A 21012-nucleotide genomic window follows, 5' to 3' on the forward strand; every position below is an offset into this window, starting at 1 on the left:
TTTTTTTGGTGTCAGAATTCAAAAAATGTGACCAGTGGATTTGATGAGAATTAGAATAATCGCGATGACATTAAAACTGTATTTGAATCTGTTAACAAACAATTGCTAATTATGTCCACCATAATAATATGTAATTTATTAGAACAGTGAAATTGATTACAATTAATTACATGAAAATAGCTGTCATTAAAAATCTATTCGAACATGTTAATAATTGCTAATTTTATCCACTAATCACACTAATGCAAAGATCATTATAAATAAATTATAGATATCAAAATTGTGTATCAATTGCATCGCGTAACACTCTCGTTTAAGGCCGTTTTGAGAGCAATTTCGAATAGGTGTTTTCGTATAATAAGTCGCTCCTGTACCTTTAGGGCCATTTTTAAACACCTTCCCGACATAGACTTTCCAATTTTTTTGTTTTTTCTAAAAGGGCATTACATTATCAAAATTGTGTATCAATTGCATCGCGTAACACTCTCGATTAAGGCCGTTTTGAGAGCAATTTCGAATAGGTGTTTTCGTATAATAAGTCGCTCCTGTACCTTTAGGGCCATTTTTAAACACCTTCCCGACATAGACTTTCCAATTTTTTTGTTTTTTCTAAAAGGGCATTACATTATCAAAATTGTGTATCAATTGCATCGCGTAACACTCTCGATTAAGGCCGTTTTGAGAGCAATTTCGAATAGGTGTTTTCGTATAATAAGTCGCTCCTGTACCTTTAGGGCCATTTTTAAACACCTTCCCGACATAGACTTTCCAATTTTTTTGTTTTTTCTAAAAGGGCATTACATTATCAAAATTGTGTATCAATTGCATCGCGTAACACTCTCGATTAAGGCCGTTTTGAGAGCAATTTCGAATAGGTGTTTTCGTATAATAAGTCGCTCCTGTACCTTTAGGGCCATTTTTAAACACCTTCCCGACATAGACTTTCCAATTTTTTTGTTTTTTCTAAAAGGGCATTACATTATCAAAATTGTGTATCAATTGCATCGCGTAACACTCTCGTTTAAGGCCGTTTTGAGAGCAATTTCGAATAGGTGTTTTCGTATAATAAGTCGCTCCTGTACCTTTAGGGCCATTTTTAAACACCTTCCCGACATAGACTTTCCAATTTTTTTGTTTTTTCTAAAAGGGCATTACATTATCAAAATTGTGTATCAATTGCATCGCGTAACACTCTCGTTTAAGGCCGTTTTGAGAGCAATTTCGAATAGGTGTTTTCGTATAATAAGTCGCTCCTGTACCTTTAGGGCCATTTTTAAACACCTTCCCGACATAGACTTTCCAATTTTTTTGTTTTTTCTAAAAGGGCATTACGTTATCAAAATTGTGTATCAATTGCATCGCGTAACACTCTCGATTAAGGCCGTTTTGAGAGCAATTTCGAATAGGTGTTTTCGTATAATAAGTATACCTTTAGGGCCATTTTTACACACCTTCCCGACATAGACTTTCCAATTTTTTTGTTTTTTCTAAAAGGGCATTACGTTATCAAAATTGTGTATCAATTGCATCGCGTAACACTCTCGTTTAAGGCCGTTTTGAGAGGAATTTCGAATAGGTGTTTTCGTATAATAAGTCGCTCCTGTACCTTTAGGGCCATTTTTAAACACCTTCCCGACATAGACTTTCCAATTTTTTTGTTTTTTCTAAAAGGGCATTACATTATCAAAATTGTGTATCAATTGCATCGCGTAACACTCTCGATTAAGGCCGTTTTGAGAGCAATTTCGAATAGGTGTTTTCGTATAATAAGTCGCTCCTGTACCTTTAGGGCCATTTTGATAGGAATTTGTAGGTACTATATATATACATAGGAATATAGTGAATCTGACAGCCGATTTATTTGAATTTCTACACTTTAGGGATGTAGTGAAGCTAGCAGCCAAAAAGTAAGCAGCTGTATTAATAGAATTATACACTGTATAGGGATGTAGTGAAATACTTAGGGATGTAGTGAAGCTAGCAGCCAAAAAGGAGCAGCCGATTTAATAGTTTCTATTCAAAATAGGGCGTGGTTTTCAGGGGAGTGGCCTGTTTGCAGTGACTACACACTGTTGCCACATATTAATTCGGCTGCTACTTTCTGGCTGCTACCTTCACTACGGTAATGTCAATCGGATCAAAAACGTGGTCTTCAATATATCAAAGTTTATCTCACCAATCGTGTAACAAAACTTGAATCTTTCATGCTTTCATCCCACTTCTGACGCTGTAGGGGTCCTGCTTACTAATACAATAATCAATAACAATATTCAATAATGTTTATTATATAAAATCATATATATAAGAGATATATATGTATAAAATGCGGGGAACTGAACCACACAATGTGACTAATACAACACAATTCCATCAAACTGAATATAGTCAACCTCCTGCATGCCAACTTAAAAATACATTCTACCAACTATACATAAGTACCAACTTAAACTAAAGGCGCGTAATTTCAAAATTCAAATCTTAGTTACTACACTTTCTGACAACAGGATTTGATGAATGCCAAGAATCACGAACCAAACAGCTGCTGAAAAAACCGTAACTGAAACCTCTTTCCTTCAAAAGTAAACACAACACAGTTTTGGCAACCAATGACCGCCACCCGTAAATTTGTGTCAGAGTTCCTACCATAGACATACAAAGCCCATCACACAATCAAAAAAATAAGGAATAAGAAATAGTAACGTCGTACACGCAAAACACAACAAACAAATAGCAACAGACTATAAGCCAATCAGAACACTCATGTCGTTTGAATTTATATTATAATGGCAGCTAAAAGTAAGGTAATAGCAGGCTAATTGCACCGCCATCAAATGTAATTCCAAGTTCATAACTTCACAAAGACAACAACTCATACTTTTTTATTTTTAGGTAAACAATAAAATAACAAATATAGAATACCTACGCATGCGCGTCTCTTCTAATGTCATTGGTTCGCAATATGAATAATTCCAGTGAACGAAATTATTATTTCTTATTTCCTAGGCTTATTTCATATTTCAGTGCTGTGTGCAAATCCATAAAGATCAGGTAGATTGAAAATTGTTATTCCTTATTTTTTTCATTGTGTGATGGGCTTTTTTGGGCTATAGATCTATATGATCTTCCTTCTTTAAGGTTATATCAATCAATTCTCGAATGGAGTGCGTCGAGTGTTTAATTTACTAGTGAGGTGGTATAATTCTTCAACAAATTCTGTAATTAACAAAGTAATTATTTAACACCAATAATAGATTTTTAACACATGGGACATTGTTAGGTATGGATGGAGATAATGACACAATACTTATTAAAATCGAACCAAAACAAGAAGACGAAATCCATTCCTTTCTTCAGGGCCACATTTCAGTGAACAACGAAATTTTGGTGGAAATAAAGGACGAAGTTACCATCAGTACACCATGTACTTTTGATAATGAAGATTTACAGCAACATTCTGACTTTCAACCTGACCTTTTAACTCGGTGTAAAACAGACTATTTGAAATGTCATTGCAATTATGAGACAAATATTAAATCAAACTTCAAACGACATCTTTTTAAACATAAAGTTTCTAAGGATTTTAAATGCGCTATTTGTGATTATGGGACAAATCGTAAATACCTCATTAAACAACATGTTTTAACACATAAGGTTTCAAAGGAGCATAAATGTGCTACTTGTAATTATGGGACAAATCATAAAAGTGACTTCAAACGACATCTTATAAAACATAAAGCTTCTAAAGATTTTAAATGTACTTATTGTAATTTTGGGACGAAATATAACAGCTATCTTAAACAGCACCTTTTAAAACATACAGTTTCTAAAAATTTTAAATGTGCTGAATGTGATTATGGGACAAACAACAAATTCACCTTTAACCAACATCTTTTAAAACATAAGGTTTCAAAGGACTTTAAATGTGATGATTGTGATTATGGGACAAATAAAAAACACTTTTTCAATCGACATCTTTTAACACATAAAGTTTCGAAGGATTTTAAATGTGCTGATTGTGATTATGGAACAAATCTTAATAGCGACTTCAAACGACACATTTTAAAACACAAAGTTTCTAAAGATTTTAAATGTGCTGATTGTGATTATGGCACAAATGTTAAATGGGATTACAAACGACATATTTTAATGCATAAAGTGTCGAAGGATTTTAAATGTACTGTTTGTGATTATGGTACAAATGATAAATACCAGTTCAAACGACATCTTTTAAAACATAAAGTTTCTAAAGATTTTAAATGTCCTAACTGTAACTATGAGACAAATTTTAAATTCGATCTTAAAAAACACCGTGTAAAACATACAGTTTCTAAGGATTTTAATTGTGCTACTTGTGATTATGGGACAAATAATAAACTTGGCTTCAAACGACATCTTTTAAGACATAGAGTTTCTAATTGATTTTAAATGTGCTAATCGTGATTATGTGACAAATGTTAAATCATTGAATAAGCATTTTATTCAATGGTTAAATGCAACTTCAAATGACATCTTTTAAAACATAGTTTCTTAGGATTATAAATTATTACCCACTACTTTTTATGTCATGTATTAATTAATTGTTCATTTTAACATTCGATTTAAAAGGAAATTTTTTAATTTCTTGTGGTGAGGTACAAAAGATCCCTATCATCACGATACCACCTGACCTATAAGTAGCCAGTCCGCCTTTGCTGGAAAAACTGAAAAAATTAGGCTACTTTGATTGTGCTTATTAAGAGGTGCAGAGGCAAAACTAGAAAAAAAGTCTCTGAAACTCATACAAAACCAACTTGGTTTAGATCCATTGAAAAATTTATAACTTCTGAATGAGCCTGGAGAGCTGGCAAAAATAAGGAAAATAATAGTAAAGCATTTTGATTTTACCAAGAGGCATAGTGAAAAAATATATCACTAAAATTCATAGAAAGTCGACTTGGAAAATGAATATTTCTGAAAGATTATAGCAAAAAAATTACTCATTTATTACTTTTTCCTCTGCATGGGGTGGTAAATAAAAGATGCAGTAATCACGCTACGAGACTACAATACTTTTTTTAGGTTTTGTTTTTATTCAAATTTTTGATTTAATATGTGCAAAATTTACATCAATTTTCGACAAACCACTTTCCCTATGAAATATACCATGGGGACGACTATGGACGAATTACAATTACAACTAACTTTACAGTTGGTAGATTGTAAATTTTATTCAGGTGGTATCCCTGAATTTTGATTGAGTACTTCACATGACATTTATAGACACAAATCAAATCAATAAGTATTGAAAATCTAAATACTTTCCAAAATACACAAAGATTCGACAAATGTAAGGAACTTTTTTATTGAAACGAAACTTGAACAATGGCGGAGCTTCAAAATCCTCTACCTCCCGGATGGGATTGCCAGTGCGACAGGAAGTCTGGAAGATAGTAAATATCACATATTTGTTTCCTTACCGTTACCTTTAATCGCAAATTGCAGTTACTACGTCAACCACCTTACAAAGACAACAACTTGGGATGATCCGAGACTTCAACATAAACCAAGACATCCCGCACCCATTGTACCTGTTGAACATATCGTGATGCAGGTAATATGTTTAGATTTACAACATTGAAACCGATAATTTGAAGTTAAAGGCATTTCAATTTATTCACTCGACGTGCATGTAGTAAACAAATATGTTATTTAGGTTCCCGGTCAATCTAATCCGCTTTTAACTTTAAATGTACCAGTTGGCTGATTGTTCGGTTACCAACTGATTTTAAATTCATTTCCACCTCTCTACACATGCTGCTTTGGATTATTGTGTTCGATAAATCAGCATGGTTCGCCAGAATTTCGAAGGAACTATGTGTATCCCAGTCAGACTACTCCCATACCTGCTTTTCAAATACCGCCACATTGTAGTCCAAAATTTGTACCCCAACTGCAGGTATAGTGATGAAAGATGTTCATCCATTTGCATGTTCTCTAGATAGTCCAGTGTCGTCATAGTGTGTAGTATATATGTGCAGCGTATGATTTACAAGGAATTTGCTTGAGATAGGAGAAAAGCTTACATTGTAATTGTTATTTTACATTTTAATTGCTACTAAAACTATAAACAATACTCGAATGAACACAGTGAACACCTAAGAAAGTTGTGCAAAAACCTACTGAGGGTGGTCCAATAAGAATGCTCTAAGAGTTTTCTACATCATCGCTAGGGGGCGAAGGAAGTCCTCCAAAATGGAAGATTTTAAATGAAATGATATCGTAAAAATCTATAAAAAAATGTACCTATTCTTGGATTTTCAAATACCTTTTCTGTTCCATGACCACTGGTTAGGTTAGGTCGAGACCGTTCCTACGCCACACTTAAGCACCTTTCTACGTCGCCCCTTCGATCGCCCCGTTCTCCAGATATCTCGGTTTAAAGGTTTCGCCGCCAGGTGGCGCTAGTGGTCAATTTTCAAGAAGTTATATCACGAAAATCAGTGCATTACCAATTTCAATAGCGATTTTGATTAGCGTTATAAATTTTGGCCTGTTTCGCAAACAAATTATCCTTTGCTTAGATTTTTGTAAAAAAAATTTATTGAGCATTTATGAAAAAATTGTATTGCATGTCATATACTTAAAATTCTTTGGATTAAGTATTAGTTTAAACAATTATTTATTTCTCGAACTGGGACAATTAAATCAAACTTTAAAATTGTTGAGAAAATCTCTTTTCTTCTTTTTTTTTATTTCTAAACACAGTAAAAGAAGTAAAGTGAAACCCCTTCCGTAACCTCACTACCTCGGCTCGCTAAACCACGCCCACTTTAAACACCTGTATATCAACAAAAAATTTGGTGATAGAGGGGACCAAAGCAAGCATTTCTTCGCAATGAATTGTTTGGAAGAGCTAAATTTATTCTAGGAACCATAACAGATAGGTTAACTTGCGGCTTATCTAGATTTTTGATTTTGTAAAAAGCTTTCCTAAATTTTTACCACAAAATGATGCACCCGCCAAAAAGTGCACAAGTCAAATTTAGATCAAAGGCAGTGGCGGCATACTCTTATAGTATATTAAGAAACAAGTGTATAATCAAGTCTTTAAAGCACGCGCAACGAGTTTAAGGGCACGACGCGCAGCGGAGTGCCTTTAAACGTTGCAAGTGCTTTAAAGACCAATTATACACGCGTTTCTTATAGTATTTTTTAATTATACCTGTAATTTAAAGATAAGGAACATATAATGAAATCATGTTGATGTTATACACTAATTAAGTGGGCTGATTATTATAAATAGAAAAGATTTTTTTGTTATGCTAAATAGTTGAAAATTTTTTAATTTTCAAAAATACCCCAGATACAAAATTTCGTTGACATTCAAATTAGCTGTCATAAAAAACAGTGTTGCCAATCTAAAGTTCTCCGCCTCGAAAAAAAAAAACACCTTTTAGTAATCACAATGAGTATGTTCGATGTTGTATTCACACGGGGCCAGAGAAGTAAAACAAGCATGTTACTATAAACAGTTGTCATCTCATAGTGAGGTGTACGGCGAAGACCGTTATCACCTTAGGTAAAATCCACTACATTACATTTGAATAAAAAAAATTGAGATAAATAGGGAAAACTGTCTTGAAAATGAGGATTAAATACCGGTAGGTCGTGAAATATTTATTTATTTAACCTTTATTTTTGAGTCGGCGGGGTTTCAGCCAAGGCTGCTCTACCAACCCAACCAGCTTCAACTAAACTGCGCCACACAGGCCGGCAAACATATAGTTCATACTTCAGGAAATGCCCAAAATAACAGTATTTTAATAGAATTTGCTCAATGCTTTATCTCAAATTTGTTCTTATCAAACATACTGATTTTTTAGTTAAAAAAAACGGAATTTATTGGCGCAAAAATATTATGCTACATTCCATTTGAATAAACCATAACTTTGATGCTGTATCTTAAAAACAAAGCATGCTATGGAAACTATAAAAATACCCCTTTATTAAGAAACTATTTTTATATAAGGTTTATTTTTTCTACTTTTTTGATACTCTCACTAATATACCTGAGTTATAAAGCAGAAACGTTTTATTACATTTTTGGACTTTTGCGCCGTTGCCACGTTCGCGCTAGTCATACGTCAAAATTGACATCGTCAATCTAGGCAGCTTTGGAAGTAACTCCGCATCACTCTTGTCTCTTTTAGTTCTCAAAATATACCCAAAAAACATCGAAAACAAGCAATTTAGAACGCCCTGTAGAATACATATATTGGGATCACCGTTTTTTGGATATGTCAAAAATTCGGAATTTGGATCATTTTAAGCAACATATGTACCGGGTGACCCAATAAGATTGTTCCTCGGCCATATATCGGGAACCGTTCGTCGTATGACTTAGGAAAATAGTTTCATGTTCTAAAAATGACACCAGAGAGCGTAACTGTCATCTTAAATTTTAAAAGTGCATTTTCTTTAAATTTCGCATAATAAATAAACTAAACATTCTTTTTTCACATTTTTAAAGAGGACCTATCATTTTAGTAAAAACAAAAACTCAGTTATTTCAAAAACAAAGATGGTGTTCAATTGTTTTTGCAATAACCTTCTTTAACTTCTTAACCGTTTGACCGATTGTAACAAATTTGGTATCGTTGAAAAGAGTATTCCTTGGGCAATTTAGTTGAATCCTTCTCCGCCAGGGGGCTAGTTTTGACACTATGATCCAACATCCTAAAAAAATCAAATGGAATGATATCACTTTTTCTTTATGAAAAAGTAGCCAAATGACACCCAACGAGGCCAGTGAAAACCGTTTTTCAAAATATCGTTCCTAACCTCATATATTGGGAAAATCAGATTTAGTTCATTAATTAATTAATAAAAATGCTTAAATTGTATCTTATTTAACGTATTTCCGGTATTTGTCGATGGCGCGAAAGTTTGTTTGAAAAAGGACCCTACCTACACTTTTAGGTATGCCTTGGAAAATTAAACAAATGAAACACGATGCATTATATAATAATAACAGCCATAATGCTTCTTGGTTAGAAATCGGCATTTTAGAAAAGATTACAAATTCAAAAAACTGCACTTTCTGAATGTAAACACAGCAGAATAATTTACAAATTACGACTGTTATTATTTTATAATGCATCGTGTTTCATTTGTTTAATTTTCCAACGCCTACCTAAAAGTGTAGGGTGCTTTTCTTTCGCGCCATCGACAAATATCGGAAATATGTAAAAAGTAAGTAAGATACAAATTAAGCATTTTTATTAAATAATTAATTAATCTCATTTTCCCAATATTTGAGGTTAGGAACGAGATTTTAAAAACGGTTTTCACTGGCCTCTTTGGATGTTATTTGGCTACTTTTTCATAAAGAAAAAGTCATATCATTCTATTTGATTTTTTTAGGATTTTGGATCCTAGTGTCAAAACTAGCCCCCTGGCGGAGAAGAATTCAACTAAATTAACTATATTTTTGATTCTCATTGCCCAAGGAATGCTCTTTTCAACCATACCAAATTTGTTAAAATCGGTCAAACGGTTAAGAAGTTAAAACAGGTTATTGCAAAACCAATTGAACGCCCCACACCATCTTTGTTTTTGAAATAACTGAGTTTTTGTTTTTACGAAAATGATAGATAAACTGGTTCTCTTTAAAAATGCGAAAAAATAATTATGCGAAATTTAAAGAAAATCCAATTTTAAAATTTAAGATTGCAGTTACGCCCTCTGTTGGTCAATTTTCCAGATATTCTTCATGACCGATTTACCCAATAATTTTTTTTTACCCCTAAGTCATATGACGAACGGTTCTCGAGATATGGCTGAGTAACAGTTTTATTGGGTCACCCGGTACGTAGACAATTTTCCGAGAAAACGGTTCAACGGATTTTGTTAAATTTTGGAACTTAATAACACAAACAAAATCAATCTAGCCGCGTTTGTTTCTGAAATACAGGGTGAAGACCAAAAGCTTGACTTTTTCGTATGGTATCACACTTTACTACCCATGTAAAATAGAAAAAGGTAAAAAATGCCTATTTTTGATATTTGTACGTAGAATCCCGCGACAGTCAAAAAATTTTTGCACTATAGTTTCTGAGATTTGACCCAAAGTTGGTATTTTTTAATTAAAACACACAGTATATCTTAACGTCAATTTTTTGCATTTTTTTACTCGCTTGTATTGATATATCACATCCTATACTTTTTGAATGTAAAAAAATTGACCTTAAGATATACAGGGTGTTGCATTAAAAAATTCCAAATTTGAATCCAATTTTAGAAATGACTTCTGAATTCTACGTAAAAATATCTAAAATAGGCAGTTTTTACCTTTGCGCAATTTGCAACGAAGTTGGGTGGGCTATTGCAGCCACTTTCTCTGACCGTTCGTCTGTCCGAGGCCTTAACTACTACAGTTTTCAAGGTATTAAGTTCGTTCTTTTTGCATTCGGTAGCGTATAGCTCTAGCACCTGAACCAAGGAAAATCTTGCCGATTAAACTGCGCATGCGCAGACTGCGCAATGTCAACTTCTTTATTTATTAATATATTTTGTTGAAATTTTAACTACAGATGTTTCTGGTGCAAAAATCAGATGTACGCATGCGCAATGGCAACTTTCTTATTTATGGAGATATTTCTTTGAAATGTTAACCAAAGTTGCCTTTAGTTTAAGCAAACGTATCGCATATTGTAAACATCAGATTAATGTGCGCATGCGCAGGATGCGCGATATCAACTGTTATTTATCGAGATATCTTTTTGAAATTTTAATCACAGATGCTTCTGTTAAAGGAATGATATTGCAAAAATTAGATGTGCGCATGCGCAGTCAGTGCCAACTTCTTTGTTTATCAAGATATTTCTTTGAAATTTATACCATATATGCTTCTAGTAAAGAAAAACAAATCACATGTAGCAAAAATCAAATCCACGCATGCGCAGACTGCAAAATGACAACTTTTTTATTTAGGGATAAATCCAATAAATGGAGGCACACCTGCGAGAGAAAATATTCTTAGAAAATCTCTCTCTCTCTATATATAGCTATGGTCTATTGGGAAGTACTGATCATTCATGAAAAATGCGCTGAAGTTAATCGCCTTAGGGCGAAAACCTTTTTACTTGTTTCTATCTTACATGGGTAGTAAATGAAAACATCCCAAAAATTCAAACTTTTGGTTTTCACCCTGTATCTCGGAAACAAACGTAGCTACATTTACACGTGACTTTGGGCTTTCTGCATTTCGAAAGTGGATACACCCTCGGAAGTAGGTAGGTAGGTCTCTCATTAATCGCTGTATTGCCAATTACCTGCTTTAATGGAGTTTTATAACTTTTAAAATGCAATATAAAAATAGCGTTTCATTCTTTGATACTCTGTTACGTCTGAACCGTTAAATATACTTTAATCTTGCGGTTAGACAACATATTGGAAAAGTATTCAGGGTGGGCATTGCAGGAAATCCAGGATGCGCCATGTAGTTTTTTAAAAGCTAAAATGTGAACTTTTAAATTCATATGCACGCCACCTGAGGTGAGCTTTGGTATCTTGTTGTTAATCAGTTTGATGACTAATGTGTTAGCTATGATGTAATGATTGTTGAAGATCATAAATTGAACCACCACAAGAACTTGTGCTATAGTTAAGACAAAGTGGTCTAACTAGTGCATGTTTCTGTTAGTCTGCATGTGAAGTACAAAGTTCTGATGAATAAATTGTGTTCTGTCACATGTAATTGCGTATCCTAGCAACTCTCTTAAATAAAAGTAGGCTATTAGTGCAGTGCAGTTGTTAGTGAAGATGCTTGCATGATATACTTCGGCTCCTATTTGCTTACTATGGCAATTTCTTATAGGATCTAAGCCACGTAACTCGTGGTAGTCCGCGCACTAGCAGACTCCAAGATACGACCTTGAGCGCGGCCGCAAACACCGAGGAAGCAGTGACTAAAATCAGTACCATGTTTCCGACGGTGTCCGATACTCACATTCGATTACTTCTCAAGAAGTGAGTTAACAAAATCTGTGTAGCAATTTTTATATCATCGATAACACGTCTTCTTTATCGACACTAATCTGCACTTGCATGCATCTCTTGACGCTGTAAATGACACTAACACTTATTACAGTCGCGTAACTAAGCTTATGCTAACACTTCGTTCGCTACGCATTTTTCTTAACATTTTTAGGTACCACAATCGGGAAGCTTTGGTGATAAGCGCTTTGCAAGTGGAAAAGCATCCGATAACGACTCCGGGACCTTTTACCACACCACCTCCCGTCCGCAATATTCAAACAAATAACTATGCCCATTTGCAAATGACTCCGCCTCTAGGTCTAAGGTTCTGCTCTAGGGGCGGGAGTCCGATTTTAAGATCGGGCTCTGGCGGTAGCAACGAGACTTATCGGAACTCACCCAAACCTCACTCGCCTAAATTGAAATTAAGGTTTTTAATTGTTATATTAGAGTCACCAGTATTGTCAGTGATAATGACGTAGAAGGAGACTGCACAGTAGAGTTTTGGTATGCTTGATTGTCTCGGAATTTTTATTGAGGTGCGGAGAATCAAGTTTTGCTAAAGTTACGTGCACCTCACTTTCTGTCAGTTACCGTGCATGGTTGAATTGGAGTCGTCCCTGCTTGACAATAGCGACTGCATGATTGTACTCGCGCCCGTTAAAGAAAGTGTGATTATTGACATTGTTTTTTCGACAGGTACATGAAGTTCATATTTCCGAAGGCTGAGGAGACCATGATTTTGGACATACTAAGCGGCAACGATAACAACATACAGAAGGCGTCCGAAATTCTCATTGAAATGGGTTTCGAAAAGAGGGACAATGCCAAGAAGCAATCCGTATTATCTAAACCTGAGCCGGCAAAGGTGCAGCATGCCGAACCTGATGTTGTACCGGCCATCAAGTCTGTTGCGGAGAAAAAAATTAGTAAGTTGAAAAAAGCTAAAGTAATGCTATTAAACACTTTCTGTAGATTTTCCTTGTTTAGGTTTAATTTGAAAAGTATAATGGTTCGACCTCTTCGGGAATATACAATTGACTTCTAGCAAAAATGGTTTTACAAAAAAAACTTACTTTTATCGATACAATGGGCGCGTTCATAAGACACAAATGTTGTGGCACAGTTACCGAAACATCTTATAATTACGTCGCTTCTTTTACGCTCTTTACGGAGCAGTCGGCCATTTTTAGTAGCGCTACATATGTCAAAGTAGGGAACGTGACATAAGACCCCAACTGTTACCGATACCCTACGAGGTACATTGAGTTATTTACAGTAATAAATTACCGATGTTTCGCATTTTGTAAATATGAAACAATGTTCCCTTGTAACTTAAGGTTTTAACAACAAACAAAAACTTGAATTACTTATCTTTAACCTTTTTACCGGTAGTCATCTTGTTCAAAATATCGTTCGCACTTCATATAAATAAATTGGATGCACAACTTTGTTTACTAAATTGTTTTTTTACGCCACTGTGTATCTGGCGCAACGGAATGTTTTGCACCTTGGACCCCAACGCTTTGGTAGTAACAATCTATTTAAGCGCGAACACCGTAAACCAATAATGCGTCCGATTACTTCTTTCACTACGCAATGAAGTACCACTTTTTCGCACAAATACACTATTTTAATAGGTTTTAGCATTTTGGAATTGCGTGTTTTTTTTTAAATTCAAGGTCCTTTTCGTGTTATGCAAATGGTGGCACAGTTTTCCCTTTTTATTCGGCAATTACTTCAACTTCCGCAAGCAAAATGTCACGTACGATTACACGGCTGTTTAAATCTTCCGTGTACCTCGATTATACGAATACGTCTTGAAACTTTCAGCGTAAAATGTTACGCGCTCTTAAAATGCCGCGCTTGAGTTGCATAGATCCGCTTCGAAAGTTCATCGAAGAATCTGATATTACGCGTTCTAAAATGCGCTCGAATTACGTACTCGCCGATCCCCAACCCAATACTGAAACGCCCCAACGCAAAACAAGTTTTGACCCTGTTTTTTTAAACATGCAAAGGTATAGCAGAAAAACCGTTCCTTATGCTCCATCAGAGCGGTCTTGAGAACCGGCAACACTGTGGCGTTTTGAGTCTTCTCTGATTGTACAGGGTGTCCAAATAAGAATGCGAGGTACTGTATCTGTGAACCTGTCCATCGTAGAGGCCTGCGGTAAAAAAATTTATTACTAAAACGGCCACGAGAAAAACCTGGAAAATATTTTTAAGTTTCTGCAATGGCCGCTAGGGGGCAATCCGGAATCTAAAAAAGTGATTTTTCTGTGAATTCCGGTATATTAACCTAACAAAAAAATGTCCGATCTTTGAAGACGACGATAATCTTAACCTTTTTTTGTGAATTGGTGGGGGGTATTCAAAGGTTTCCGTAAAGAACACCCTGTATCTTTCAAAACGGCTGAGCCGATTTTAAAAAACTCGGGTTAATTGAAAAGAGTTATTCTGCGGCTACATTGAAGTTTTGTTATTCTCAGATACAGTACCTCGCATTCTTAGTTGGCCACCCTGTACACTCGCTGCTTTACGGAAAGCGCTTCATTCTCTTGCAATTTAGTTCCGTTCTTTTTCACTATGTAGTGGTACATGTATAAAATTTCCTATACTGGCAAATGTTTAAATTCGAAATTGTTTACCCATTATTTTTAGCGCATTTTTTAAGAATTAAAAAAAATGTGCTATTGTTTGCGTTTTGTCTGTCCGTCCGGATCCACTTCTGCCGTTGCGAAGTACTTCTAGGGGAATGGTCCTAGAGTCCTGGAATTTTTTCCAGTAGGTAGCCTACATCTTGAAGGTGTGGCAGAGGGCCATCAAATTTCGCTATCTAAAAGGCCCCCCCCCCACGAATTATTTCCTGAGATGCTGATTTTGATAGTAAAACGTGCATAACTTTTACATACGACAACCAATTGGTCTCAGATAAGAGGGCCGATATGCTTATTTAATGCGCATAAGGTCAGTATAAGCCCGTAAAGAGCACCTATTTAAAAGTGATACTTAATGTATGGGGCGATAGGGGTCAATATCTTCGACAGTAAAACAGCCAAGTCCAGCATTTCGAATTTCCCGCTCAAATTTGACGTCACACTAATAGGGTCTAATACCATTTTACATGCGCATGCCTTTAGTGGTGCCAAGTTAAATTTTAGAAAATGGGGGGGGGGGGGTTAAATACATGTTCTACCCTTCATGGTATTCTAATGAAAGGTCTCATCGAAATAAATTGGTTTGTACAATCTACAACTTTCTCGTGCGATTCTTTTTCGAGATCAGTGAGCGACGGGGCCTGAGGGGGGGGGGGGGTTAAAAATTAATTTTATCGCTTATTGTATTCTAATTAAAGGTCTCAACGAAATGAACCGTTCTCTACCAACTACTGCCCTTCTTTCTGTCCTCTTATCAAAGTACGGTGAGGAGGGGGGGGGGGAGTGGAACTAGTTTGAAGGTTGAAAGATCTCAACGAAAGGTATTAATTTCTACCAACCATATCCCTCCTCCTCGACCTCTTATCGTGATCGGGTATATTCCCTTATACCTCAAGAACGGATTGTCGAAAGGGGGTACTCATAAAGGGCGATTGGGACGTCTGCAAGAAATATATCCATTGGTGATGTCAAAATGTCAAATGCACTTTATCTGTTCAAGAGTTGCCCACAATTTATACTTTTTACCTATGTACTCGCCGAGCCCGAATACCGAAACCAAGAAATAGACTCCTTTTTAAGAACGGTAATAAAAAGTGTCAAACACCTATCTTGAAATTATACGGTACGGTTAGATAAATAAAGAAACTTGACAAAGCCTAACTGCACACGAAGCAAAAGTATCCCCTCTAAATGACGTTCTTCCCTTTAATAAAATTATGCAATTTCGGAAAGGGAACGATGGGTTTCCCAAACAGCATGGCTAACTCGGGTGATAATGTTCAAAAATTAAAACTTCTTTAATTATTTGCTCGGTTTCCTCTCAGCCCAAAAATCTAGAAAACGGCTTAAAATTCATGTTTTTAAGCGCGCTTCATTTGGCACCAAACACATGACTGATTTCGCTACCAGTAATTATGCTTACTTAATTGACCGGATTGAAATTCCAAAATTCGGTAGTCCAGTTAGCACCTTGCTAGTTGTGATTCTGGTTTTAAATTGGTATTGGAAAACTAAAATCTTCTAATAATTAATATACGGAACGGTAATCACAAAATATTAATTTTCCCTCGTCTTCCAAATGACGGGAGCTTTCGGAGGCGGCAAGAATAATTAAAATGGTTCTTAAGGGAACAATTAGAAAACTGAATAATTAGATACAGCATCTTGGTTTCCTTATCGGCGGCTACAAATTTCGCCGGTTCGATTCCATGCATGTACCGGGTGTGCATAAAAGCTGACATATACGACAACGGGTGCTTTGTTACACTCTAATTAATTATTGACGATCCTAGAGATTGTCTATAATTTTGTGTTGCTGTTCGTCTGTCTGTCCGTGCGCACGATAACTGTGTAGAAACGTCCGATCCCTTTGAAATTGGATACACATGTTCTTCAGGATATAAGAAAGGTCCCTATTCTTTTTGGGCTACATAGACTAACGAGACAAAAAGTTACAGCCCAAAAAGTGCCCAAACCTCCAAAAAAGGGTTTCTTTTAGAATTCTTTTACAAAGAACAGATGAATGTCCGGTTTTCTGAGTAAGTGTGGTGTCACACTATGCGTTTTTACCGCTCCCGCTAAAACGGATGCGGTTTGACAGGATGAGATCTACTTGTCACACTATTCCGGTTTAACGGGATGCGTTTTTGCTATATTTTGGCAGTCTAAGTAATGTCATGTCTCAATTATTGTTAAAGATGGTTTGTGCGCTTGAGGCGGAGAGGCTATTGCGAAAGCAGATATATTGTCAATATTAGATTGATCCTTTTAATTCAGGACGAGAATCTAATAATAGGTTCGCGAAGTTTTATGAAAAAATTCGAATGAACAAGAAAAATTTTTTTGTATATTACCGAATGTCCAAAAATTCAATTTCTACCCATGATTTCTCCCTACAGCTTTTATCTACATACTCTTTAGATTGTTTTTCCCACAGTGCAGTTTTTGCATGCACGCACTCGATGAATAAACCGACATCAAACATTGTAAACCTAACAAGACACCCGGTTGCAACGCTCAGTGTGACAACTGATGACAACCAACGTGCAACAACACGTGGTTTCATGTCATTGGGGTTGTCATGTCATCCTGCGCAGCGGCAGCAGGATGCGGTTGCATCTGGTTGGTGCGGCGAAAACGCATATATGTGACTAGTACCATTTAATAACGTGTGATATTATCATCCCGTCAAACAGGAGCGTTTTAGCAGGAGCGGTAAAAACGCATAGTGTGACACCACACTTAGTAAAAAGTTCCCCAAACCGCAGACAACAATGCAGATGAATTTTAAAAAAATTGCGCATGCGCAACCCAACTTTTGTATCTGCGCAACGCCAATTTTCTTATTTGTTGGGGTATTTAAATGAAATTTCACATGTACGCACCTCGAATAAAAGTAAAACTAATGCCGAATCAAAAAATGAGTTTTGCGCATGCGCAATCTTACATTTGATATTTGTTAAGATATTTAAATGAAATTTTGTATGTACGCACATCGAATAAAAGTAAAACTAATGACGATTAAAAAAATGTTTGTTTTTCAAACTATGCTGATCTGGTGGGACAGAATTAACCCCTTAAGGTGTGTTGTAAAATTGATGGATGTGTGAAGATCTCGAGGATCATTCGGTTTTCAGTTGTACCGAATTTTTGTAGATACCTCTGAAAATACACGTAAAATTTTGTTAAGAACGAGCTCGAGTGTTTTTATTTTTAATTACTAGAGAAATTATATAACAGCAAGTACACGAAAAACTTGAGATGGGTGGGTTTTCCAAATCCGGATCGGGCGATTTTCGACTGTTCCCATTTAGTGTGTATTATGCAATGCGAAACTACCCACTTCATTTCTGACCGACGTACTGATATAGTTTTCTTATAGTTCAAAGTACACTTGAGGAAAAGTACAATGACATCCCCGGTCAGGTTGTAACTATCGCTTTGGAGAGCGTAAACTTCGATGAGCACCGGGCAAATCAAATTTTAGAGATAATGGTTAAAGAAGAAAACGACAAGGTTGTTCCGGAAATACAAACTGAGAGGTGACAAAGATCGTCTTCTAATTTGTACTTTCTAAGCGAAATACGTTTTACAGCACGGAAGATACAGCCACTGACCTGTTATCTGGAACAATACCCATATCTCAAAGTCGACAGTCCCTGAAGTCCTTGCTTAAGAGCGAAAAAAGCGACTATTCTATCAAAGGAAGTTCGAGTTTTAGTAGGTCAGTTTGTATAAAATCAATAATCCCATTGATTATTCTTCTAAAATGAATGTCAACAAACCGCGTCACTTTTAGAATAATCGAGGAGAGAACAGATGACATGGGCGGCGAGTACAGGTCTTCAAATGCTTCACTTCCGACAGGCGCCAATCGCCGATTGGCCAAAGGAGCCGATCAAGAACTGCTCTTGTAAGTATTCCGACGTAATCGGAGGTTATCACTTTTCGTTGTCATAGGGAGGACTATGTGAAGTGGCAAGGTCCCTCTTTGTATCAAGGGCCGACGAAAGGTTTGGCGAAAGGGCCAAATCCCTACTTGCGTCAGGCGCGTACCTATCAAGCGTGCGGGCCGAACGCGGCATTGCGAAAGGGCCCGAAGTTTGGATTGGCTAAGGGGAGTATTTTTTCGCAAATAAAAGGTGTTGTCAGTGGCGAATCTCGGGGTAAATAGCAATATTCGTGCAGTATTTTATAACTTTACTATTGATTTTTGTCAAATACTTTTGTTTCCTTAAATTTTTATCTTTGTTGATTGTTATTAGTTACATGGTTAGGGCAATTTATTGTTTTAAATGTTTTGTAATGTTCATTGTGTTGACGGACGATGATTGTTAAAGCAATTTTTTGTTTGTAGTTAGGTTATGGTGTATGATCATTGTGAAGTTTTTAAATCGTTCTCTGTTATACAATCGGATCCAAACTGATGTCTATTTATACAAACGCAATCTTGTACCTTTTTTAGTAAATTGTGACTGCTTAGATTTGAAATACTTCTAAATTATAATTTGTAGTCTTACATTAATTTAGACATGTTTTTTTGAGCTTTATTTTCGTATTAAAAGAGTATTCTGCCATACTAATGAAAAAGCTAAGCGGTACTGTACAAAAGGAAGGTGCCCTTATTCTGTTATTCCATTTTTCAAAGTTACCATTTTATCTTAAAAAAAAATTGCTAAAAACTGTGTTACTTGGGAAATAGGTTTGTATTTTACTGAGTAAATTTGGGTGTCTATAGAAAATCTGTTGCCTAGCAATTGGACGAGAAAAACTGTCAACTGTAGCGCGTTCACATCTCCAGATACAATATGGTGCTTATAGACATACAGTACATACGTACCAAATGTGACAATGACAGCACAAGGAGATTATGTTGTTTTTTTTATATTTCGATTCAATCATATATCGGTTTGGCATCATTGTAGTGAGGAACAAGGATAGCGTTATCGCAGAATGACGTAAATTAGTAAGAGAGACAATGGCCCGTATGAATAAAAGTAAGCAAATGCTTATACTTTCAAAATTCAAAGTAAATACTTGTAAGTACTCCTTCACACTGGGCGACTTAGCAGCGATTCTAAGCAGAAGGACAGGACGCAGTGCAGCGCTGCTAAACCATGCTAAACAGACCAGTATGAAGGGGCAGTTACGAGTATTTACTTTGAATTTTGCAAGTATAAGCATTTGCTTACTTTTATTCATATGGGCCATTGAGTCGATAAGACCCTGTACTGCATCTGGAGGTGCCAACGCACTTTAATAAACATGGTGGAGCATTTTTAGATGATTTTCGAGTCAAATTGCTAAAGGAAACATATTTGAATTTCAACAACACAAATTTACTCTGTTTAAATACAAACCTTGAGTGTAACTCGGCAGGATAATGCAACGAACAAGAAAGTCACCAAAATAATCAATTATTGACAAATGTCAAATGTCGAATTTTGTAAGCCCGTAGGTTGTATTGCCAACTAAACTGTCGAACTGTCATTAGCTGTTACTGTCAAAGATCCAAGCGTGCAATCGTTTGATTTATTTCCATTTGCAGTGCTGGATATTTCTAGGGAAAGGGTCATTCATTTCCCCTTCGCTGGGGGGTATTCCATACTCCACCAGACCCCCCGGTGTTGCCTTCTCTGCCAAAACTGTCTTGCTTCACCACTCTTATTACAGATTTCAGTAAAATGCCATCGAACGTACCATCGCAGGGTGTGGGGGGTATGGAATACCCCCCAGCGAATACCCCCCAGCATATGAACACTTTGTTTATATGAGGATACGGATAATCCCATGATGATTCTAGGGAAAGGGTCATTCATTTTCTCTTCGCTGGGGGGTATTCCATACCCCCAGACCCCCGGTGATGCCTTCTCTGCCAAAACTGTCTTGCTTCACCACTCTCATTACAGATTTTAATAAAGTGCCATCGAACGTACCACCGGGGGTGTGGGGGCTATGGAATCCCCCCTGCATATGAGCACTTTGTTTATATGAGGATACGGATAATCCCATGATGATTCTAGGGAAAGGGTCATTCATTTTCCCTTCGCTGGGGGGTATTCCAGACCCCCCGGTGTTGCCTTCTCTGCCAAAACTGTCTTGTTTCACCACTGTCATTACAGATTTCAGTAAAGTGCCATCGAACATACCACCGGGGGGTATGAAATACCCCCCTACATATGAGCACTTTGTTTATATGAGGATACAGATAATCCCATGATGATTCTAGGGAAAGGGTCATTTATTTTCTCTATTCTGTTTTACTTATAATTCGGCAGACTTAATTACTTAATCACTAACACGTCACACAAATAAAAAAATTGAAAAAAAAATG

The 21012-nt window shown here is 36.2% G+C and overlaps 1 protein-coding gene across 2 annotated transcripts; it reads left to right on the forward strand.

Moving 5' to 3' along the window:
- Nucleotides 1-4996: 4996 nt before the first annotated feature.
- On the forward strand, nt 4997-19627 carry LOC116173210. 2 transcript variants are annotated; one of them, XM_031490545.1, is made up of 8 exons: nt 4997-5429; nt 5482-5590; nt 11858-12009; nt 12718-12947; nt 18061-18220; nt 18274-18402; nt 18478-18591; nt 18639-19627. In XM_031490545.1, exons 1-8 carry the CDS (start codon nt 5362-5364, stop codon nt 18850-18852), a joined length of 1176 nt encoding a protein of 391 aa, XP_031346405.1. In that variant the 5' UTR covers nt 4997-5361; the 3' UTR covers nt 18853-19627. The 2 variants fall into 2 exon arrangements, with proteins under 2 accessions (XP_031346405.1, XP_031346407.1); XM_031490547.1 differs by lacking the exons at nt 4997-5429; nt 5482-5590; nt 11858-12009 and adding an exon at nt 12087-12448.
- The last annotated feature ends 1385 nt before the right edge of the window (nt 19628-21012 follow it).

The sequence above is a fragment of the Photinus pyralis genome, unplaced genomic scaffold (assembly GCF_008802855.1).
Source record: "Photinus pyralis isolate 1611_PpyrPB1 unplaced genomic scaffold, Ppyr1.3 Ppyr1.4_LG6, whole genome shotgun sequence".
In the NCBI taxonomy this organism is placed as follows: Eukaryota; Metazoa; Arthropoda; class Insecta; order Coleoptera; family Lampyridae; genus Photinus; species Photinus pyralis.